The 21,382-nt window shown below is 55.9% G+C and overlaps 2 protein-coding genes across 6 annotated transcripts; both read right to left on the bottom strand.

Moving 5' to 3' along the window:
- Nucleotides 1–666: 666 nt before the first annotated feature.
- On the bottom strand, nt 667–13,393 carry VASP (vasodilator stimulated phosphoprotein). Of its 3 annotated transcripts, none has more exons than XM_028088140.2 (13): nt 13,040–13,393; nt 6,459–6,630; nt 6,198–6,363; nt 4,781–4,874; nt 4,232–4,281; nt 3,875–4,113; nt 3,618–3,715; nt 2,986–3,037; nt 2,794–2,830; nt 2,535–2,580; nt 2,293–2,383; nt 1,633–1,690; nt 667–1,509 (listed from the first exon to the last, which is right to left on the bottom strand). In XM_028088140.2, exons 1-13 carry the CDS (start codon nt 13,042–13,044, stop codon nt 1,472–1,474), a joined length of 1,146 nt encoding a protein of 381 aa, XP_027943941.1. In that variant the 5' UTR covers nt 13,045–13,393; the 3' UTR covers nt 667–1,471. The 3 variants fall into 3 exon arrangements, with proteins under 3 accessions (XP_027943941.1, XP_027943940.1, XP_027943942.1); XM_028088139.2 differs by having other exon boundaries at nt 3,618–3,718; nt 13,040–13,392; XM_028088141.2 differs by having other exon boundaries at nt 2,794–2,827; nt 3,618–3,718; nt 13,040–13,392.
- Nucleotides 13,394–16,203: 2,810 nt separating this feature from the next.
- Nucleotides 16,204–21,241, bottom strand: PPM1N (protein phosphatase, Mg2+/Mn2+ dependent 1N (putative)). 3 transcript variants are annotated; one of them, XM_088027660.1, is made up of 6 exons: nt 20,861–21,241; nt 19,360–20,313; nt 18,659–18,776; nt 18,475–18,560; nt 18,330–18,390; nt 16,204–17,194 (listed from the first exon to the last, which is right to left on the bottom strand). In XM_088027660.1, the coding sequence occupies exons 2-5, from the start codon at nt 20,272–20,274 to the stop codon at nt 18,373–18,375; spliced, it is 1,137 nt and encodes a 378-aa protein (XP_087883786.1). In that variant the 5' UTR covers nt 20,275–20,313; nt 20,861–21,241; the 3' UTR covers nt 16,204–17,194; nt 18,330–18,372. The 3 variants fall into 3 exon arrangements, with proteins under 3 accessions (XP_087883786.1, XP_027943937.1, XP_087883788.1); XM_028088136.2 differs by having other exon boundaries at nt 16,205–17,194; nt 18,475–18,580; nt 20,861–21,238; XM_088027662.1 differs by having other exon boundaries at nt 16,205–17,194; nt 18,475–18,580; nt 19,531–20,313; nt 20,861–21,238.
- Between the last annotated feature and the right edge of the window lie 141 nt (nt 21,242–21,382).

Genomic DNA, 21,382 nt, shown 5'->3' with positions numbered 1-21,382 from the left:
CTCATCCAAACCTGCTCTTGAGTACTCAGGGATTCCTTCTTCCTTCTTGCCTTTGTACTGGTCACCCAGCCCACCCTCACCCTCCTTCCTACAAAGGCTTCCTCCAGTGGGACCACCTGCCCCTCAGCCCTGAAGTTCCCCAGCCCCATCCAAATGGAATATTCCAACCAGGCAGGGTTATCTACCCCACCTACCCTCTGCCCACCCACTGAACCACTGAAGGGGGTGTGTATGAGCTCTGTGATTTCTGAATTCTATTTTTTTTAAGACTGTATTTATAATTAAAGGAGCTCTGAGGTAAAGAAGTTATCTTTAAGAATGTGTCTGAGAACCATGGCGTACATCTGCAAAATGGGTATAAGGCTCAATGGTTTTAGCAGAGAAGCTGGGAGGATTCCCATAGGAACCAGACAGAGTCCATCCTATAAGGTGTTTCCCCGATGGGGAAACTGAGGCCCCCGGGGTAGCAAAGGGACTTGCCTAATGCTACACAGTGAGGGACCGTCCTTAGGTTTCTCAGGGTGGTAGACTGGTTGCCGGGAGCGTGGGAACTGGAACAGGTGCAGGGTGGGAAGGAAGAGGAGGGTAAGGTGGATTACTATGGGAGGGGCACACCCCCCATCCTCATCAGAGCAGCCCTTTGAAATCAATCCAGAAATCTTCACATTTATAAAAAACTGGCAGATTTATTCCGTCAGGGCCCATTTTCAAGAAGCTAAAGATGAAGGTGGGAGAGGAGAGGTTTCCTCCCCTTTTCCTTTCTCCCTCATCTTATTTTCCCCAGGGGGTAAAAATGGCCTGGACCCCAAAACCTACCCAAATAAAAAACCAAAAAACTGAGGTTCCAAAAAGTTATAGCATCTTAATTCCTCATAGAAAAGGGGAAGGAGCCAAAGGGAAGGGAGCTCCCTGGGGTGGGGGTGAGGGAGGTGCCCCCAGCCTGGTGGGTCATCTGGCCCTTAAATAGCTGCCCCAAATGGGACAAGCCTGGGGTACAGCATTTAAAAACTCCCCACACCCCTATTTTATCAAAACCAAAGAGAAACAAAATTTCCCTTTCCCCCAACCTAAATATATATATATTTTTTTTTCTTAAAAAAAAATTCGAAGGCATTAAGCGTTAAAGTGAATCTAGAACAAGGGAATGTGAAATTCCCTCCTTCCTTCCCCCTTACTGTGGGGTTAATTGGTACATCCCCAGCAGAGGAACCAGCCCCAAGGGGATGGCGGAGGGGAAGGACCAAAGGGAGCAAAGGGTGGGGGCCTCCCCAGCCAATCAGCAGCCAGTATGGGTGTGGGCGTGGAGCCAAGGAAGCCACACCCCTTTGGAATTTTCCAAGTAGGACAGGGAGTGGGGAAGATGCATTCCTGTGTAGTCTTCAGCCAATTCCAAGTCAAGTTGAGGCAGGGAAAGCGGGGTGACAGGCGGGGTGTGCAGAAAGGAGATATGAGATTTTCCAGGGCCCTGTGGTCAGGGGGAACCCCGCTTCCTCAGCTCCTGGACAAACGCTGGAAGAAAAGAGGGGCAGAGGTCAGGGGCGGAGGAGCTGCTTCTGCCTTCCCTTCCCATACAGAACCCTTTCCGGGAGACACGATGCCTCCAAAGTAAATGTTTAAAATAAAAAACCTCACCTTCAATGATTTCCTCTTTTACTTTCTGTAGTTCCTTCCTCACCTCTTCCAGAAGCTCCTGGAAATAATGGGTACAACCAATGAGGAAGGGCGCCTGGACTTGCAGAAATGAAGCCGCCCTTTCTTCATGACCGAAGGGCCAGAGGAAGAAGGTTCAAGACTCCCCCCATCCCCCAACACACACACACACACACACACACACACACACACACACACACACAGTGACATCACTGATAAGGCCACAGAGTGACTGGAGGATTCTAGGGGAAAATTCTGGATCCTTGGAGCCAGATGAAAAGGACTGGAGAGCATCCAGTACTAGGGCTGGCAAATACATTCCACTCTCCTGCCAGTTCCAATTGGTGCTGGCTACCTGGGGCTAGTGTGCTGGAAAAGACTCTGGGCACTCATCAGGAATGAGTGCAGTGATAGATTAGTAAGGTCTGTCCCCGGCACTGGAAAAAGTAGGCTGTGGTATGTGTGTCATCCCTGATCTGATTCAATCTCTCCGTTTCTTAAGCTGGAAAACTGAGGTTTCGGAGGCCTTTTCATAGAATCACAGGACAGGTCGGTGTTAAGAGTTTGGACCCAGACCTCCTTTCTTCCTGTGGCCCCTTTCTAGCCCCCAAACTTCCCCCTCCGGGCCCCTCCCCAAGCTACCTGTTTCACTCTCTCCAGGTCGGACTCATCACTGGAGCTGGGCGTAGAGGGGTGGGCCTCGGAAGTGGTCCCAGAAGAAGAGGACTTCATCCTAGGAGAGTCGGTGTGGTTTGGAAGAGAAACGAGGTTAGAGAGAGGGTCTGCCTCCCCTGCTTCCCATTCGGGGGTCGCATTGTGTTCCTTCCTACAAATTTGGCAAATCTCATCTATTTCGTGGGAAGGGGGCAGCACGGATGGCCCACCTTGGTAAGGTTGTGCTGTTCTTCTCCCAAGGTCTCCGCACAGGTTCTGGGGGAAAGGCGACAAATCAGGAAGATCAGGGACGAGAAATGCCCCGCCTCCATCTTTCCCCCCAGCCCCATCAGCCCCTGTTCAAAGAACCTTCTTAGGAGACTACAATCTCCAGCATTGTTTAAACAGACTCCCGCCCTGAGGGGGCGTTCCACGTGAGAACAGGGCACCCTGACTTAAGAGTTCCAGCAGCTAGACTGGCTCACTCACCACTCGGGGCTGGGACTCTGGCCTCTGGCTCCTCCTGCTGGTGGGAAATAAAACTGTCATGAGACTGATGGCTCATTCTCCTCCTCCGGCTTCAAGCCCCGCCCATTCCTATCACACACCCGGCCCGCCCCAGTAGCCCTGCCCAAATGGTACAGCCTAAGGTGCGTATGGCAGGAAGAGCCCCTAACTCACATTGGCAGATTCATCCTTGGGGGGTTTCTCCCCAACTTGTGTGGCTTTCCTTCTGCAGGAGGGACAGGCAAAAACAGATGACTTCAGCCCTCCCTCAGCCACTCAGTAATTCTTACCAGAGTTCTAGAAAGGTGGAGTCTAAGGTGTAGAGTTCTGGAATTCTCCAAGGCTAAGGAAACTGGAGTTTTTGGAAGTTAACCAGAGTGCTGTTCTCCAACTGGGGTGGGGGTTTACGAGTCTCGCATTTGGGAATCACAAAATCCTAACGGTGGGAGGAAGTCTCTGTCTTAGACGGCTGGGATTCTAGGAATCTGAGTTTCCAAGATTCTGAGGCAGGATCTCCTCAGGGGAGACCCCCCTGAGGTCCTAGAATTCTGGGTTTCAGAACATTCTGGAGGCTACCTAGGTGGTTCCAAACCTCAGCCATCTCAGGAGAATGGAATCTCCAGCATTATATCCCAAACCTGCCTGTCAACGAGGGAACTTTCACCCAAAGAAACAAACCAGGCGGGAATCTGAGCCCTCCCCCAACCTCGCCCTACTGAACCGAAATCTCCAGGTGGTAACTGCTGGTCTGAGGGGTTTCTTCCGAGAGCTTCCCAAGGCACTGATGGCTCCAGGCTCAGGCTCACCTCCGGGCCAGCATGGCGTTCATCTCTTCCATCAGCCCCCCACCTGTGCTCCGACTGCTCTCTGCTTTGGGGGCTGAGGGCCCCCCTGAGGCCTCCTCCTGCTGGAGAAATTACAAAGAGGAGGGGGCTTTATGGGCGGGCCTCTTGGCCCCCCCCCCCAGCCCTCCTGTGACACCCCCATCCCCAGCAACGCTGGCCTCATCCCATCACTCCGTCAGGGCCATAACCCCACAGCCCGCCCCACATGGCCCCCTCACCTTGCTGACTTTCCTGAGTTTGGCTCCAGCAATGGCTGCCGCAAGCCCGGGGGCCCCTGTTCCCCCACCACTGGGGCCTTGTGCTGTGGGGAGAGGGGGCGCAGGGGGTGGGCCTCCCCCTGCTCCGTGCCCTGCGGCCGAGACCCCTGAGGGGGCACCAGGGGGTGGGGGGGGACCAGGAGGAGGAGGAGGTCCTGGAGGTGGAGGTGGTCCCCCAGCTGGGGGAGCAGGTGGGCCTCCTGGAAGAAACACAGAAAAGGAGGGTGCTAAGAGAGGAGCCCCACTGCTTGCTGTCCAGCTGGCCCACCCCCTCCTCGGGGAGCCCCCCCCATCCCCCCGAGGCCACTGAATAGTCACCTGCATTGGAGACTCGGCGCTCCATGTGCTCCGGTGGGCCTGGCTGTTGCCTGAGAAGGGGTGGCGGAGCTACCGTCACTAAGGGGCCCAGGGATGACCAGCAACCTCCCGGCTCCTCTCCCAAATCTCCAGGGAGGCTGACTGCCAATCCCTGCCCTCGCCTTCCTCCCCCAGAGGCCCAGGAAATAGATGGGGGAAGGGTAGGGACAGGGTAGGATGGAGAGGTTAGCACTGGGGTCGTCAGACGGTCAAGGACATGGGAATTACAAAATGCCCAAGCTCTCTTAAACAACCAACTTTTGGACTCCGGGAATGTGGGGGACCAGGATTTGAGGGGTCAGAATGTTCTGCAACTCCGGGTGTGGGCGTTTCTCAGACTCCAGGAGGTGGGGTTTTCTGAAAGCCCTTCATTTCTAGGCCCCTGGGAGTAGTAGGAATATTCTGGAAACCGAACGTTGGAGCGTTCTGGATTCTGGGGTGAGGCAGGGGTTCTGGAACATCCTAGAACTCTGGCGCTGGTAAGGTTCTCCACCCAGGGGCCGGCCCCACCTCCTCTGCTGCTCCATCTCCTCTGGGGCGGGACCGTTCTGGACAGACCAGGTGGAAGGTGCCGCAGGTGGTGGGGGTGGCGGAGGCCCCCCTCCTGGAAGGCGAGAGTAGAAAAGCGTGGTGAGTCAACCCCAGAACCCTGCCCCACCCGGTGACACTCTCCCTCAGCTCTCCCAGGAATCTCTCCCAGAGGCGCTCGCTTCCTTCTTCCTCCAGGACCCTGACCCTCGGGCTGGGGTGTGCATTGCGGGTCAGGCTGGGGTGTGGGATGCGGGTCGGCACCAGCCTCCCTTGACTGAGCAGATATAAGTTGGGTGCTGTGAGGATGCCCATCGAAGGCCCACAGCGGGCAGTCACCTGCCCCATGTCTTGCATACCAGAATTTGCGCGAACAAGAACGATTCAGGCTGATTTCTAGCATCCAGGCTCTTAACCACTGTCATTGCCACTCAGACCCCAGCCCAAGAACTCACTGGAAAGGTTGGGAGCCTCTTTCTCACCCACCTCCAGGCCTCTGGCTCCCACAACCTAAACCACCCACCGTGCTTTTCTGTGCCCCCAGCCAAGCAAGCCCTTCCCCACTGGCACTGAGGTTGCCCCAGTAAGGAAATGCCTCTGCCACGGGGGGGATGTGAAATCCGACAGCATTCCCCCCAGACCCTGGATGCACCGTGGTCTCCTAAAGCCTTGCCCCTCAGAGTACCGTGTCTGTGGACTGGCAGCCTCATCCCCAGGGCACTGGTTACAAATGCGGAGGTTCAGGCCGCGCCCCGGCCCATCTGAACCAGAATCTGCACTCACCCACCTGCCCCGGGGATGCGTGTGCGTGCTCACGTTTTAAGAAACCCCAACTGGAGGGGCGCCTGGGTGGCTCAGTCGTTAAGCATCTGCCTTTGGCTCAGGTCATGATCCCAGGGTCCTGGGATCGAGTCCCACATCAGGCTTCCTGCTCGGCAGGAAGCCTGCTTCTCCCTCTCCCACTCCCCCTGCTTGTGTTCCTGCTCTCGCTCTCTCTCTCTGTCAAATAAATAAATAAAATCTTTAAAAAAAAAAAAGAAATCCCAACTGGAGATCTTTCTCTTAATAGCGAGGCCAGAAAACGAACTGATGACCCATCACTACAACGGCTACCTAGTGAAAGGGCACAGGGAGCCTGCTGGGGGCTGGAAGGATCTGGATCTGGATCCGGATTGGGGAGGCGGTCACCTGGGAGTGTGCACGTGTAAAAGCAACCCCTTAGGAATCGTGCGTTTTACACGTGGGAGCGCGTGGGGCACACAGGAGCCTCTGCAAAGTCCTCACCATAATTCTCCATGGTAGCAGTGCAGTAGCAATTAATGAGAATGAGGGGTAATTTGGGGGTGGCAACGCGGCGGCCCCAGGCAGGGCTCCGGCAACCCCCACCCCACTCTCTCACCTTCCAATGCCTCTAGGGCGCTGGCCATGGCTGCCGCAAACTGTGCTGCATCCTCCTTGCTCCCGAAGTTGAGGCCCCAGACCTGGCGGGCATCGCGCCACTGATGGAAGCTGGGGGTGGCCTGGTTATACTTGATACCCCGGACAATGGCACAGTTGATGACCACCTGGGCAGGAGGGGAAAGGTGCATGAGGATGGGGGGGTGCAGGGGTGTGGGCCGCAGCCTGCAGAGGGAGAGGGAGGGGCAGGCAGAGGCCTCACCTGCTGTTCTGGCTGCATCTTCCAGCCGACAACCCGGAAGGAATTGGCTGTGGGGTTGTGGTAGATCTGGACGCGGCTGAAAGCCTGGGGGCCCGTGCCTGCTGGCTGCCATCGCTTGTTGCTGTCATCATAAAGCATCACGGTGGCCCAGCTGGAGCAGATAACCGTCTCACTGTGGGAAGGGGGGGAAGACGAAGGGCGGGTCAGTGGAGGGGAGCATGGCCCCCCCACCCTCCAAGGGGCCGATCACCTGCATCTGGGTCTCTCAGGGACATTCAGAGCTTCCCGGCATGCGAGGGGGAGGGAGACACCCCGAGAGGGGAGAGACAGAGATAGACCAGGCATGGGGGAGGGAACAAGCGGAAAGGCAGGGGCTGGAGGCAGACAGACAAGCATGGAAGGGAGTAAGACAGACAGACAGGCAGATGGAGGAAGACAGAGTCGGGAGACAGACAGAGGCAGGGGACCACAGGTGAGAGAGCCAGGACGGTGGGGACCCAGCAGGAGCTCTGGGCAGCACTGGGGACTAGCCCCTGCCTGGTGCTCTCAGACTCAGTTTCCCTGTCTCTGCCAGGGTGCTTGACCAGTCCCCCAGCCCCCACTCCCTGCTCAGCTCAGAAGAGGAAGTTGAGGCTCAGGGAGGGGAAGGGTGAGGTCTGCAGTACGCTGGGCCTGGATGCCGGATCCCAGGCTCCTCCGCCCCATCCATCCGGCTCCCCGGGCACCAGCGGCCATTGGCAGACACTCCCTGCTCGACAAGCCGAGGTCTTGGGCAGTGATCCAGACAGCCCGGGCCCCGCCCTCCAGGGCAGGAGATGGCCCGGTCCCCAGACAGTGCCAGCCCAAGGCCAGGGCTGGGGTGCCCAGAAGGAGCACCTGCCCTGGCCTGGGGGTCACGGAGGCCTTCCTGGAGAAAGCGACATCTGACTCAGCCTTGGCAGGGAGGGGTCAGGAAACTGGTTCAGAGTTCAGGATCTAACATCCACAGACCTAGGTTCAAATCCTCACTGAGACACCTAACTCCATGTGACTCAGGGAAGCCACCTTCCCACCCAGGTAACTCTTCTTCCTTGCCTGCAAAGTGGGGACCTTCCAGCCGACTCCCAGGGCAGTGGGAGGAGTAAATGGAGTCTGGGCACAGAAAGCTCTTGGCACGGTGCCTGGCACATACTGAGTGCTTAGTAACTGTCAGCATCCCTTTCACAGCACCCTGAACAGAAGACACCGCTGGGGAGCCAGACAGCCGCATCCCTCCGGAGCCCCCACCAGTCCTTCTGGGTTGGTTCCAAGCCCCCTCCCCCAGTGAGGAAACTCAGGCTTCCAGATGGGAAGTGACTTGCCCAAGGTCACACATAGACGAGGGGGAAGCACTAGTCCCCACCCCACCCCCCAGCAGACTTTTTCCTGAAAAGAGGAAGTTGGTGGTCAGGGGTTTCCGGGGAGATAAATTATACCCGGCAATGTCTCCGTCTCGGCCAGGACTGGGGGCTGGGGCGGGACGCTAATGTTGTAAAGCACAGGGCAGGGAAAGCCCCTCGGCAGACCCAGCTCCCCAGTTCCCAGTTCCTAGGCCAGGAAGCTGAGCTCCCCGTTCCTCCCCGACAATTTATACAATTGTGGTACCTCCCTCTTACCGGGCCCTTCGGCTAGTTAGACACCCTAAGCCCTTTCCAGAGGCACTCATTTTATTCTCACTGCAGCCCTCCAAGCTGGGCACTCTTTCGTCTTCCTTTTGCAAGTGAGGCCCAGAGAGGTTAAGCGACTTGCCCAGGATCACACAGCTGGTAAGCAGCAGAGCAAGGATTTGAACCCAGGCCACCTGGCTCTCAGGTCCCGGTCTTAACCCCCGGAGACTGCGTGGGCCCTACCCAAATATCAGGTGCCGTTTCCAGACAAGTACAGCCTCAGGGACTGTTTCTGGCTCCCGCGGCTTCTGGCAGGGCAGGGTGAAGACCTCGCCCACACCTGCCACCCACACCCAGGGCAGACTCTGGCCAGGCGCCCGGGGCTACAGTTGCTACCCCACCCTGGCTGCACTTTGCTCTCCCAAGCAGCCTTGCCCTGCTGAGTATGTGGCCCGGCTGGAGAACTGGGCGTCTGCTGAGTGACCCCAGGCTGGTCTTGCCCCTCTCCGGGCCACAGTGTCCCCATTACAGCACAAGGATCCTGTTAGAACACAAGTCAGATCGTGTCCCTCCTCTTCTCGGAAAGCTCCCGTGGCTCCCCACAGAAAGAAAGCCAAGTTCTCTCTGTGGTCTGCGTGAGCTGTGTGATCTCTGATCTCATCCCTTCCTTCCCTCGAGCTTGCCGTTCCAGCCCCACTGCCCTCCATGCTGCTCCTTCAGCATGCCAGACAGAGTACCCCCTTGGGCCTGTGAGTTTGTTCTTCCCCAACCTGTATTCTCACCTCCTTCGGGCCTCTGCTTGACATGTCGCCACTTCTGAGAAGCGCTCCCTGACTACCCTATCTAGAAAAACTCCTCCTTCTGGTCCCAAGTTCCATATTTCACAGCAGGGATCCTACCTGACGGATCCCTATCTCCCCTACCAAACTGTCAGGGCAGAGATTCCTTTTTTTTGTTCTCTGCTGTGTTCACAACCCAGAACGGTGCCTGGCACATAGTAGGTACTCAGCAGTTGCCAAATTAGCCACTTAGTTGTTCATCGTTAAAAGGAAAAACTCTCTCAACAGAGGCGCTGCCGTTTATGGGTTAGCCTAGTGTCCCAGACACTGTTTTAGGTACTGGGCCCCCATTTGCACATGACCTCATGGCCTGGGCTCTGGTGCTTACCCTTTTAACAGATGAGCAACCGTGGGCACAGAGAGGTGAAGACACTTGTCCCAGGTCATTTAGCAAGAGCGCGGAGGGGCTCATATTCGAACCCTGGTCTACCAAGTTCTTAACCTCATTTAAAGAGGAGGAAAGAGCTAAGTTGAATTTCCTAAGAGGCGAGGTATAAACTGGTGTGTATCAGAGGTTTTTAAAAAAAAAAAAAAAGTGAGGGGATACAAATACATCCGCACACGGGGGTGAGGTGATAGAGGCAGACGCAGCTTCTCCCGAGGCTAACTGGGAGGGCCGCGGGGGAGGGGGGGGCGCTGAGGAAGGAGGGAGGAAATGGATGTTCTGTGCTGTTTACCCTTTTGAATTGCTTATTTCTTTTCTCTTTTTCAACCCTGGGGGCCGGTATTATCTAGAAAACACTTATTCATTACTTAAGTTCAAAAAAGCAAAACTCTTAAACCAGGCAAAAGCTTTGAACGGAAAAATCCCGCAGCCCAGGAGGCAGGGAGTGGGTCTGAAACGGGGGTGCGCCTGATTCCCAAGTTCTCCCCTTGATTTGACATTCCCAGCCAGCCCAGGACCCCACACCTCCCCCAGAAGTCCCTCCATTCTGGAAGACTCTCCAACATGTGGCGGATGACAAAGGGTGCAAGTCACTCCCTTGCTATGTGGCTTCAAATCTCTGAGCGGCAGTTTCTAGCCCTGGAGACCAGAACTCACAGGGTTTGCCGTAAGGATTCAGAGAGATAAGAAAAGCCCTAAACTGAGGACCCGGAACTTGGCGCACTCTGCTCAAGCAGCTGAGCGTCAAAACAGGAGAAAGAGGGTTTCTCATCACTGGAGGCAATCAAGCATAGTCACTCCGGTTTACTCAAGCTTTCCAGATTAGAGGCTTGCCCTTCCCTCACCCCTTCATTCCCCCCCTCAGGTTTTACCCTGCAGCCTCTTTAAACCATAAAACTTGTAATCCACTCCCCAGCAGCCCATGAGCACACAACTACAGGCCTTCCAAACTGCAAGTCTTTGCAGCAAGCCTGGGTAAGGAACCAGATCTAGGGTCTTTGGGTTTGTATGGGTTCATTTTCATCCCTCCTCCCCTCAGTTTCCCATAAGCCTCAGTTTCCCATAAATGAACAGGAAGGTAAAGGGTTCTTTTGGCTTATCTGCGTTATCTTAAGTGTTCATATAGCGAAAACATGTTACCTGTGGGTTTTTTTAAAGACCATTACAGGTTTTATTTTCCTTTTTGTCATAGCGTAATAGTCTGGAGACCGCCCTAAATTCAAATCCAGAGTTGCCTACTTCCAAACTGACTTTAATAGGTGATTTACTTAATTTCTTTGCGCCTCAGTTGTCCCATGGAGGGGGTCAGTCATAGTAATACAGTGCCTGGCACAGAGTAGATGCTTGATCAAATGGTCTCTTACTATTACTTAAAAAAGAAAATGTGTTTAAGGTAACAATAATCACCATTACTGGAAGAGGAAAAGAAACGGACCCAAATACTTCTCGAGTGCCTTTCTGCCCTGAGATTCTCAGACCTCTGCCCCCTTTCTCAGCCTTCCCAGAATTCCAGCTGAGTCTCGCACACAGCAGACACTCAACAAATATTTGTCAAACTGGGAGAAAAAGAACTATATCTTGTAATTTTCCATTTTAACATCCTCTCTTCCAGCTGCCCCCAAGGCTGTCCCTGGCCAAACTAGACAGAAATCAGAGGATCCCAGTCCCCTCCCCTCCCCCTCAACACTGCCTGTGAACTGCTCAGGGATCTCGGGTCGGACCTTTCTCTCTTTGAGACTCAGTTTCCCCAGCTGCCCTCATACAGGGGCATGGGTCTTTTTGAATCCTAGCTGTCCTGGAAGAGGGGGCACAGCCCAGCACGTTGGGTGCAGCCATCAGCAGGGAAGACCCCTCGGGGAGGTGGGAGTAACCCTCTGGTGGGACACACCGCAACTCAACTCCTGCCCACTCCCCACCCCAGGAGGTGGGAGGTTTGGCCGCATCCAACAGTAGGGGGGCCCTGTGGGAGGGCCAAGGCCTCCGGGGCTGGGGGAGGGGAGGCGGGAGGCCGGCCCAGACACTGCTCCTGCCCTTTTACGGTCTCACAGTGAGTGAGGCAGCAGTAACTCGGACATCCGCCATCCGCCTTCCACGGTGCCTGGGACCGGAAACGCGGGGGGGGGGGGAGCCGAGGGGCGGGGCTGGGGAGCAGTGGGAGAGGAGAGTCCCCTGGGAAGAGGGTGAGGGAAGTGAGCCCGGCTCCCGAAAAATGCCCCCTCTCCAGGGCAGGCCTTGAAGAGATGTTGCTATAATGGGGGTAGGCAGGAGACCTTGAGGGTGTCTGTGGGTGCCCCCGGCTCCAAATTTTCCAACACTTTCACATCAGAAGGGACACACGCGGAGGGGACTGTCTAATGGTCCTAAAAAGCAATGCCACTCTTGATGTCAGAGGGCAGAGGCCTAAGAACGTAGGGGGAAGTGGGAGGATGTGGGCACCAGGGGGTTAATCCCCAGTCCTCCTCGGGGGCCTCCCCCTCAAGCTGGGGGCTTTGGGGGCAGGAAGTCCCTGAGAGAGTGGAGGAAGGGAGATAGTATTGTCAGGCTCAGGCCCCAAGGGAGAGATTATGGGGGGCCAAGGGGAGGGGAGAGTGGGGGAGGGTCTACTCTGGCCCCCCAGCCCACACGGGCCCCGCCCTCAGGTGAGCCCCGGAGTTCTGAGGGAGGACCGGGTAAGACAAAATCCCTGGGTCCTTAGGGCCCCCGCACCCCCAAGATTAAATTCTTGGGAAGACAGCCGGGACGGTCTTGGAAGCCTGGGTCCCAGAGGGTGAGGGCTATGACCTTGAAGCTTCACAGCGCCCCCCACCTCCAACCCCACAGCTCCGGATGGCCAGGAAGGGGGGCGGTGGTGAGAGCAGGGGGAGGCGCGTGGTGGGGAAAGCAGCCGGCCCACAGCGCTCCTTGCCCGCCCCCCCCCCACACCAGCTGTCTCGACAGGTGAGTCAGGAAGACAAAGGCCCCTCTTCCCCCAGCTGCCGCGCCCCCTCCCTCCCCAGGACCGCGCAGGTGGGGGCGAGGGGCCGCCCTTCTGGCCCGGGGCCAGGGAGTCGCCCTCCACTCTGAGCGCTGGAGCTCCGTCCTAGGCACCGCTGGTTTCAAGCAGAATGTGGGTGGGGAGCGGCGGGGGAGGGGAGTCCCAACCAGACCCTCGAGGCTGCGTCTGGGTCCGTGGGTCCGTCCGCACCAACCTCCACAGGAGGACGAGAGCCCCCCAAATTTAGGGGGTTAAGTAACCCCGAAGTTAAGCGAGGTCCCACATGGGAAGGCTTTTTCCAGCGCCACGTAAAGGGAGACCCCGCAAGCCAAGGTCTACGTCTCAAATCTCTCTTCCAGGTCCCAGGGACCCCCAAACCGGCCCCCCATCCCTCCCAGAGCCCAAGTTGAGATTTGGGGAGAGTCTGAGCCCAGCCTAAATCCTGGCCTCCATGCAGGGAGTATCTGCCAACTTGGAGGTTCTCTGAAAAGTCTTTAAGAAATTCGGGAGTCCTCGGAGCGCCCCCAAATCTAAGGGCTCCCAGGAGAGCCTCACAGGCACCAACCACCCCAAGCCTTAGGAGTCATGGCGAAGTGGTCAGTATTTGGAACTCGTCCAAGGGGGCTCGGCCTCAAATCCGAGGCCCCCAGTGCCCTGTCCCCAAATTCCAGCCCGGAGCAAAGCTGGGGGAGGGGGACAAAGGCGGGGCGGGGAGCCCGCGCTGAGCGCGGAGGGTTTGGAGGCAGTTCGAGGCTCACCTCATGGCTGCTCAGCGGGAGGGCGGCGCACCCACGGGTGGGTGCTCCCGGGGCGCCCCTGGCTCAAGGTTCAGGGGTTCGGGGCTGGCTCCAGATTCTGCTCAGTCTCCCCCAGGGTCCCGCCCCATAGAGTCCGGCTTCCTGGGGGGGAACGTGGACGGGGCCGGGGCGGGTCCTCAGGCGCCTCCTCCCTCCGGAGGTTTGATCGGGGGTCCCTGCGGCAGAAAGGGGGTGCGGCGTCCCGTCCCCGGCGCGCCCCCTCGGCCGGCGGCGGATACAATGTTACTCTTACTACTGTACTTCTCTTCGCTACATTTCGTTCCAAAATTCCACTCCCCGCACCCACAATGCCCTGCGCCTTAAAGGGGCCGCAGACACCTCAAGACAGTGGCGTGGGGGTGTGAAGGGCGCTTAAAAGGGCAACGCGGAACCCTGGACTTCCGCTATTTACCTCTTCCCCAACGGTATTGCATAGAGATGCACGCCGAGGGTCACCCCCAAATTAGAGGGCAAGTTTGGTGGAGGTAAGGGATCCTTCCTGATCCCTCGTTCTCTCGCACGATGGAAATTCTTAGGACCTTAATGAGGACACAATTTCTTCTCACCCTACCCAACGACTTCTCCATTTCTTCACATTCTGCTCAGTTTGGGGGGGGGGGAGGCGAAGACGATCCTCTGCTTAAACATAGATTCTCTCAGATTTTCTCCCTTAAATGCTACCTTCAGACCCGCAATGTCTCTCTTCTCTGCCAATTTATGAAGGGCTACTAAGGGGTGAACCCCCTTTCCCAGCACAGGAGGGGGATGGGAGTGGAGGGTCCCATCCCTCTCACCGCCCCCCCCCGCCCGCCCGCCCCAGGAAGGTGAGGAGGAAGTGGGCCGAGGGGCGCGGCCGGCCGCTGACTCACAGCCGAGGGGTGGGGGTGGGGGTGCGGCGCTGGACCTGGGTGGGGATGGGACTCCAGGTTCCCGTGTGGATAAAACCCCTGGACCTCTCCCCACGCACGCCCCGCCGTGACTCAGTTTCTCCCGCAGAGGATGGCGGGATCATCCAGCAATAGGAGGGCGCGGAGGCAGGGGCACCCACCCTAGTGCTGGCTCCTGGGAACCCCCTCCCCCACGCGGCGGCTTAGGGCTCAGCCCCAACACCCTCCCAGGCTTCCGCAGCGAGTCCCGCAGGCCCCGCCCCATGTGACGCCACTAGTGGCCCCTCCCCTCCCGTAGAGCGCCACCTGGCCCGAGTCAGGTGCCCTAGGCGTGTGCAGGGTGCCTGGGAAGTCATCAGGGCAACGTTCACAAATGGGTAAACTGAGGCCTGGAGGTAAGGAGTAAATCTGGGCCGCAGCCCTCTTGCCTGAGCCCTCAGAATCACAGTGGTGCCTGGGTGCGAGGTAGCAGTGTGAAACCAACAGTTCGCAGGGCACAGCTGACCAGGTAAAGGAATCACCTTTCCCAGGCTTTATTCAAGCCTGGCCCTCTACCTGGATGCTGTTCTGACCTTCTTCACTTCATCCTTTGAGGCCATGCTCTGACATTAATTCTTCTCTAAAGAACTGAGTAATCTCCCCTATCTACCCTGCTCTGGGAGTTCTTGAAGGCTAAGCCACCTAGGTTGTAATTATTTCCCACTCTGTCTCCTCAGCTGTAAGTTCTTTGGGGACAGGGATAGACTTGATCAGTTTCTGTGCCTCACTCAATCTAGCCAGGCCCAGAACAGCAGCTCAACACACATTTATCCGACAGAACGAGAACCCCAGTTCATTGTGACCTCAGGCAACTTTTTTCGCCTCTCTGTGGCTCAGCTTTCCCATCTGTGAAATGGGAGGGCTAGTACTTCTGTGTGCCGCCTGCATTTTGTTCAGCAAAGTTTCCTTTCTTTTCTCTTTTAAGATTTTGTTTATTTATTTATTTATCAGAGAGAGAGAGAGCACACGATGAGCAGGGGGAGCAGAAGGCAGAGGGAGAAGGAGGCTCCCCGCGGAGGAAGGAGCCCAATGCGGGCCTGATCCCAGGACCCTGAGATCATGACCTGAGCTGAAGGCAGATGTTAAACTGACTGAGCCACCCAGGCGTCCCAGCAAAGTTTTCTATAAAGGTCCAAATAATAAATATTTGGGGTATATCAGACATAGGGTCTCTTTCACATATTCCCCTTTTTCCTCCCATCCTTTTAAAAATGTAAAAACCATTCTTAACTCAGGTGCTGTACAAAACAGGTGGCAGGACCCGTTACACTAGAGAGACTGGCATATGTACACAGGAAACCTGATCAAGGATCTTTGTGGCAGCAGCGATGCGAGCAAGAAATTGGGAATAGTTTAAATGACCATCAAGGGGCGCCTGGATGGCTCAGTCCATTAAGTGTCTGCCTTTGGCTCAGGTCATGATCTTGGGGTCCTGGGATCGAGTCCCATGTGGGGCTCTCTGCTCGGCAGGGTTTGCTTCTCCCTCTCCTTCTGCGCCTCCCTCCTGCTCATGCTCTCTCTGTCTCTTTCAAATAAAAAAAATAAAATATTTTTAAAAAATGTCCGTCAAAAGAAGGATGGATAGCGAAACCATTGTAGATCCCCTTGTCTGCAGTGCTGGGCGGCAGCGGAAAAAAAAAATGAGGTGCGTAAGTGGCATGAAAGTAGTCTCAAACATATCACTGAGGGGAAAAAAAAGAACAATTGCCAAGTGATACAGAGTATGAAAAAAAGCAAGGAAACACCAAAGGTACCACATACGTGTGTGTACACGCAGAGTAAAAGGTCTGGAAAGATCCATGCCAAACTCATTACACTGGTTACTGATAGGATAGAGAATGGGCATTTGACGGGCAGAGACATCTCAAGATATCCCAAGCCTCATCTTGAAAATGCCACGTTCCATCCAGCCTCTAGGCTTTTGCACTGGCTATTCCTTTTGCGTGGGGACACTCTTCCCTGGCATACTTGCATGGTTGGCCCCTTCTCAAGAGTTCTTCCCTGATCCCCCTATTTAAAACCCCAGGTGGAAAACTGAGTGGCTAAGGAGTAGGGCGGAGGAAGACTTCTCTTTTTTCTTTCTTTCTTTCTTTTTTTTTTTTTTAAGGGGCAGCCCGGAGCCAGCCAGGCAGTTTTATTGAAATATTTTTAAATAATTTTCACGTGTTAGTCTCATGGGTCAGCAATGCTTTGTCTGGTTCAGTGATCAAGACTTTTCATTTTTTTTTAAAGGATTTTATTTATTTATTTGACAGAGAGAGAGCACAAGCAGGGGGAGAGAAGAGGGAGAGGGAGAAGCAGGCTCCCTGCTCAGCAGGGAGCCCGGCTGAACGGCTTGGGGGCTTGATCCCAGGACCTTTCATTTTTGTACAACATTTTGTGCCCTTTGAATTTTGAACCAAGTGAACTTTTCCCCCATTCAAAAAAAAAATACAATTAAACAAAAGCAAAGTAGCTCCCCTAGACATCTTATCACCCTGTCCTGTTTTACTTTCCTTGAGACACTCATCAGTATCTGAAATGATATCATTTCCCTTGTTCGCTGTCTCCCCCACACACAGGAGGAGGTGGGCCCCCAGGGAGAGGGAGGGGCGGGATCTCAGTGGTTCTGCCTGGTTGATGGCTGTGAGCAGGGCCTGGCACACAGCAGGTGCCCACTACATATCGGCCAAAGGACAAGACAAATAGTGTCTGGGTTGTTGTTGTTGTTGTTTCTACAAGAGAAATTTATCTTGAGTTATATATCGTTAAAATTTAATAATAAATAGTCTCCCCTAACTCCCCCCAAAACAGATGAAAAATGGGAATGGAAGAGGTTATTGAACTGGGTGATCACGCAAGGGTCCATTCTGCTCAAAATATTTCAAAAACACTTGATTTGGTTTGGGATGGTTTTTTGTTTCTTTCCTTTTTTTTTTTTTTTTAAGTTCAGAGGGTGGGTGGAATTTCCCCTCATAAGACTTTCTGTGAGAGGGAAGGAGGAGAAGGGGAAATAAGCATTCCGGGGTTCCTCCATCTGTTTGTCTTCCTTCCACTGGTCTGTGTAGCTGGGGAAGAGGTTCTCTTCCTTAGTTCCTTTGAGGCCGCGGCTGGGCAGAGGATCCCCAAAGGGCAACGGCTGTCAGGGCTTCCAGTCTAAGGAAGAGTCTGAATGGGTGCCAGTGGGCTTTCCAGCCCCATTTGGGCCCTTCTGCAACAAAGAAGGTGGGAAATGGCTAATAAGAACCTCTTCTTGGTTCTCAGTATCTGCTCCCCTCTATTCTGGAAGCACCACTCCTATTTGCCTTTGAGGGGCCACCATTCCCCATCTCCCAATCCATTTGGTTTGGGTGGAGTGGACCTCAGCCCCAAGCGCTAGGGGTGGGCACATGACCCCAGCCTGGCCAGTCAGAGACATGGTGACTGGTCAGACATGTGGTCCAGTGTGGCCAGTGAGAACCAGCCGTGGAACCAGGGCTTCTGCTACTAGGAACCTGGTGAACTCTCTCCACTGGGGATGTTGGGCTCCTGGGATGGGAGGCTAGAACTGCAACTCTCTGCTACCTTGTGCAGAGATCCTGCCTGCAAATGAAGTCAGTGATGAGAAAGTAAAACTGAGAGGTGCTTCCTGATGACATCATCTGACAACTGGAGTAGTCATGCCTTCTGTCCTTGAAGTCTTCAATGACATGACCCAGTAAGTTCCCTGTTTTGCTTTCCCATGTGGAATTGGGTTTCTGTCAATTGTAAATCAAACAATCCTGACAAATACCTCCTACTGCTGCTGGGGAATTATCAAAAATCCCCCCCCCTTCTCCTCCAGGTTATTTACCTGAATTCCCTTCTCTCATGCAAAGGACTGGGGGCTTGAGGCCCAGCTCCCTCCCTCCCATTTCCTCCCTGACTCCACCACCTCTTTGGACAGCTCCAAATTCTGTCTGCACCCAATTCACCACTTCTCTTGTCCAAGACCCAGACCATCCTCAGAGATGTCCCTGGTGGTCTCTGCAGCACATTCAGGGCTTGGGATTGGTCATAAACATTCCTGGAATTTTTCTGCCTTATTTATGGATGGAGGAGGTGGTGCTTGGGATGATGGGGCCTTACAGAGTAATGCAGGGGACACATGTCTCCGGAAGAGGAGCAGTCTCTTCTCCACTTCTGCTTACCCCCTCCCCTGCCCCCATCATGTCTAGCACAACGCTTCAGGGCCAGGAGTGAGAATTTATTAATATACCAGGTAAGTCCCTTGTCTCCTCTGGCCTCAATTTCCCCAACACTAAAGGAGGTAGGAGGGCTGGGTTACAGGCTTCCAAGAGAAACATTCAAGAACATAGGGTCATTACCTGCCAGTGGCGTCCTGGGGCCTGGCAGAGCTGAGAATAAGCTTCAGCAAGGACAGCAGCCCTGGAGAGCCGAGAGAGACCCTCAGGAGGGGATCTTCCTTCTACCACCCCCCCATCCCACCTCACCTCCCCCCAACACACTCACTTGCAGTACAGCCCTCCCCCAGGAGGTAAATCTGGGATGTCCTCTGAGGCCAGAGTCCAGAAAACCGTGTTCAGGCTGGGGGGCTCCTGAGCAGAGGAACACAGCTCTGAGAAGGAGGCAAGGATTACGGGGATGTCCTTGCCCGCTGACCACCCCTCCAGCTATGCTTCTGGAACCTGCTCACCGGCGACCCTGCGGCCCAGGGCTGCGTCCAGCGCTAGCTCCTTCCTGATCGCCTCCTCACAAGGCCTGGGGGCCCCGGGGAAGCAAACCAGGATGCAGGTCATGTTGTCCAGGCTGCCCTGGAGAAAGTGGGGAAAAGGGAGCCTGGTGGGACACGGCTGAATGCCCCCGCACGGGGCTCCATGCCCTTGGAAGCACAGCTTCCCAACAATCTCAGCGTTCTAGTGCCCACCTCCCCAGTCTGGTTCAGCCCCTTCCTCTCAAGTCTTGCCCATCTGCCTGTCTAAACCAAGTCCTCCCACCAGGACCGGTCATCTAGACCACTTCCTCTCCCTGTTCTAGCCTCACTCTATCAGAGAACCGCGCCCCTTCGCCGAAGCTCCTCCCACTCCGCTGCCCTGTTGCTCTCCCTTTTGGCACTAATCTTACCCTAAAACCCGGGGCAGTCCGTTCCAAAAGATCACGCCTTTTCTCTTAAGTCCCTCCCACTTGCCTATCCAGCTCTACAGGGTTCTCCCATCCTGCTTCTAGACAGCCCTCAGTCTCCGCCCCCTCCATATTATGGCCCTGCCCACTTCGGCAGGCCACGCCCTTTAGTGGAACCTTACCCCTCTAGTTTGAGCGAGCCTCTCCCTCAAGATCCCTCCTCCCTAGATCCTTTAAATTCTTCCCCTCAGTGACTCCAAGCCCCGCCCTCAGGACCTTGCACAGACACGTGTCCAGTAGCTGCGCACAGAGAAGCTCCGGGGCCAGGCCCAAGCAGAGGCGCGATGCTACCAGTCCCGCCAGGGCAGCGCCAGACATCGCGTCCCACACACCGTCGGAGGCCAATAGCAAGAACTCATCCTCACCCTGGCGAGCCAGGGCGGTCACCTCAGGTTCCGCGGAAACGAGCTGCAGCTCAGGGGGCCTTCCCGGAGCTTCTTTGTAAGCAAAGTCGCCCAGCGCTCGGGATACTGCCAGAGAGCCTTCAAGGCGCCGGCGGCGGATGATGCCTCCCGCGTTGTGGATGCGCTCGCGTTCTCGGGGCCGGAGGGGCCGATGGTCCTCGGTGCTGAAGGCCACGGCGCCGGCGCGACTCAGCATCGCTCGGGAGTCACCGCAGTGCGCCAGGTATAGAAATCGCGGGGAGACGAGCAACGCCACGGCGGTGGAGCCCCCCGGCTCGCCCCGAGGCCAGAGCGCACGCAGCCGTGCGTCTGCGCCCAGAAAGGCTCGGCGTAGCGCCCCGCGCACTCCCTCGGGTTCGCCAGGCGCTGGGCCCAGTGCCTCGAGCACGTGGCCCGGCAGGTGGCGCGCGCCGAAGAGGGCAGCTCGCGCCCCGCCGTGGCCGTCGAGGACCGCAAAGAATGCCCAGCCTGGCGGTAGCCCGGGCAGCTCGAGCCAAGCGCAATGCGCGTCCTCCATGTGCGCGCGCCAGCCTTGCACAGCGCTCGCCCCGAAGCGCAGGCCACAAGACGCGGCCGCACCCCCGTGCGGCCGCTGGACGCATCGCGGCGCGTCCAGGAGCAACTGAGGCCCGTGCTGAGTCCTGTGCCCCTCCTCCTCCTCTTCGGACTCCTGTTTTTCGCGAGCTGGCCAGAGGAGACGCTCCAGCAGGCGGGCAAAGGCAGCCATCCTTCAGCCCTGGGATCAGGAAGCCTCCACCCTCAGCACCTGCCCCCGCCCCCACACTCCATTAATCCCCTCCACTGTGAGATTTTAAACCACCTAAATATCCTTCCTGTGCCCTTGACCTGCACTCAAGTCGAGTTACTAGGAGAGATTGGATTCTTGGGTGTCCTCTTTCTTGCACCTATAACGTGATGTTTGGGATCTGGGTCACAGAAAAATAGTAGTAGTAAACAGCACTTACCATGTGCTACCACTATTTACATCATCTCCGATGTACCGAAAAGGAAACTGAGTCATAAAAGAAGTGCTGCAGGGAAACAAACTCTAGAATTCATATTCTCTACACTCTTAGCTTCGGGTCCCCAGCTTTGCTCTCTCTAAAATCCTCGCACGTCAGTGGTCCCGCCCTCAGTTTCAAAATCTTTAAATCCTGTATTTTTTCAGTTCGACCCTTCCACTTCTGGGTCTTGCCCCAGGGCTTCAGTTGCTTCTTTTCCAGGTCCCACCCATCCATTCAAACACACAGCCTCAGAGGCTCCTAATTTTCGCAGTTTTAGCTCCGCCTCTTAACTACAGTCCCAGTACTCACATTCTGGCGAGTCTGGCCTCCTCTCGGTAGGTTACGTCTACCTTCTGGGCCGCGCCCTCTCTCCTGCCTGTATTTTCCTAGGCCCCGCCTCTACCTTCTTGGTCTTTGACTCCGCCCAACTACCGACATAATTCTAAATTAACTTAAGCTCCACCCATATCTGAGCCCCTCCCCTTGTCTCAAACTTTCTGAATAGTTTCTCCTGCCCCCTATCCCATTCCCTCTGAAGTTCTCAGCTCGGACCCTACCTCGGCTCGGTAGAGTCTTTATACCCTCTCCTGAATGCCTCCCCTAGCTCCGCCTCAACCCACTCTGAGATCCACGCCCTCATTCTAGGCGCCTTCACCATTCTCCCCGGGAGCCCCCTGCCCTGCCCTACCCTAGGCTCCTCCTCTCTTCCGCTAGAGGCCGCGCCCCCTCCCATCAGGCTCCGCCCTTCAGACCGCCTTCCGCGCCTTTTTGGCCCAGTAGCATAACATAGCTCCGCCCCTTTCGTAGAAAGCCACGCCCTCTCCCTTGCCC

The sequence above is a fragment of the Eumetopias jubatus genome, unplaced genomic scaffold (assembly GCF_037043125.1).
Source record: "Eumetopias jubatus isolate StellerSeaLion01/CBP00866 unplaced genomic scaffold, mEumJub1_p1.0 scaffold_10, whole genome shotgun sequence".
Taxonomy (NCBI): Eukaryota; Metazoa; Chordata; class Mammalia; order Carnivora; family Otariidae; genus Eumetopias; species Eumetopias jubatus.
This window is presented reverse-complemented; position numbering and strand designations above follow the sequence as displayed.